This window comes from Osmerus eperlanus, unplaced genomic scaffold (genome assembly GCF_963692335.1).
Source record: "Osmerus eperlanus unplaced genomic scaffold, fOsmEpe2.1 SCAFFOLD_1035, whole genome shotgun sequence".
NCBI lineage: Eukaryota > Metazoa > Chordata > Actinopteri > Osmeriformes > Osmeridae > Osmerus > Osmerus eperlanus.
Window position 1 is genome coordinate 1 of NW_026911257.1, and position 1,000 is coordinate 1,000.

General features: G+C 60.3%; 1 protein-coding gene across 1 annotated transcript; it reads left to right on the top strand.

The window, feature by feature from the left end:
- Window positions 1–10: 10 nt before the first annotated feature.
- LOC134015802 (long-chain fatty acid transport protein 1-like) lies at window positions 11–994 on the top strand. Its single transcript, XM_062455328.1, has 3 exons — window positions 11–115; window positions 377–515; window positions 691–994. Exons 1-3 carry the CDS (start codon window positions 111–113, stop codon window positions 808–810), a joined length of 264 nt encoding a protein of 87 aa, XP_062311312.1. The 5' UTR covers window positions 11–110; the 3' UTR covers window positions 811–994.
- Window positions 995–1,000: the final 6 nt, after the last annotated feature.

Sequence of the window (1,000 nt, forward strand, 5' to 3'; positions counted from 1 at the left end):
GGCTTGTGCGCTGTACCCGGGCTGTGGTGCCTGCTGGTGGGCTGGCGGTGGGGCTCTGCTGGGGTGGCTGGAGGGTCCTCTACATCGCACTGCGCACCATCAGGAGAGACATGGCGTGAGTGAGGAGGGACTGCGCACGTGTGTGAGTGTGGTGTGTGTATGGTGTGTGTGTGTGTATGGTGTGTGTGTGTGTGTATGGTGTGTGTGTGTGATGGTGTGTGTGGATATAGGCTGTTGTGTGTATGTGACTCACCTTGTTGGTCTACTTTGTGTCTGACTATAGCTAATCTCTCAACTTCTCTCCCTTCCTCCCCCTCTACCACTACTCCCTCATTCTTTCCTCCCCCACCCCCTCTCCCCCCCCCCCCCTCTACAGGGGTCTGGTCATGGTTCTGCGTGTGCGGGCGGGCCTGTGCCAGCACCACAGCCTGGGCAGCACTGTTCCGTCCCTGTTCAGCCAGCGGGTGGCGCTGCACCCAGACAAGCCTGCTCTGGTGGACGACCACTCCGGAGAGGTGAGGGGGGGGGGGGGGGGTGGAGGGAGAGGGGGATGGGGGAGATGGGGGAGAAGGATTTTTATGAGTGTTACTTATCTCCTACTTCCTCTTTTTCCCTCTCCCTCCTCACCCTCCACACCCCCTCCTCACCCTCCACCTCCACACACCCCTCCCATCCTCCTCCCCCTCCCAGGTGTGGACCTTCAGGGAGCTGGCGGAGCAGAGCCATGCTGTGGCTCACTGGGCTCTTGCTCAGGGCTGGGAGCCGGGCGACGTGGTGGCCCTCTACCTGGAGAGCCGCCCCTGGTGGTGAGTAGGCGGCATGACGACAAGAATAAAGACGTAGAAACAAATGATTAAAACCTGCGTCTTGATGACCTAGGTGGCCCTGTGGCTGGGCCTCGCTATGATTGGTGTAGAGGCCGCGCTCATCAACTACAACCTGCGACGTGATTCGCTGCTGCACTGCCTGGGCGTGGTCCAGGCCAAAGCAGTGGTTTTTG

Excerpts from the sequence above, each read along its gene's own strand:
- LOC134015802 (XM_062455328.1), top strand. Across the intron at positions 516-690 it reads TGGACGACCACTCCGGAGAG|GTGTGGACCTTCAGGGAGCT; the intron begins GTGAGGGGGGGG and ends TCCCCCTCCCAG.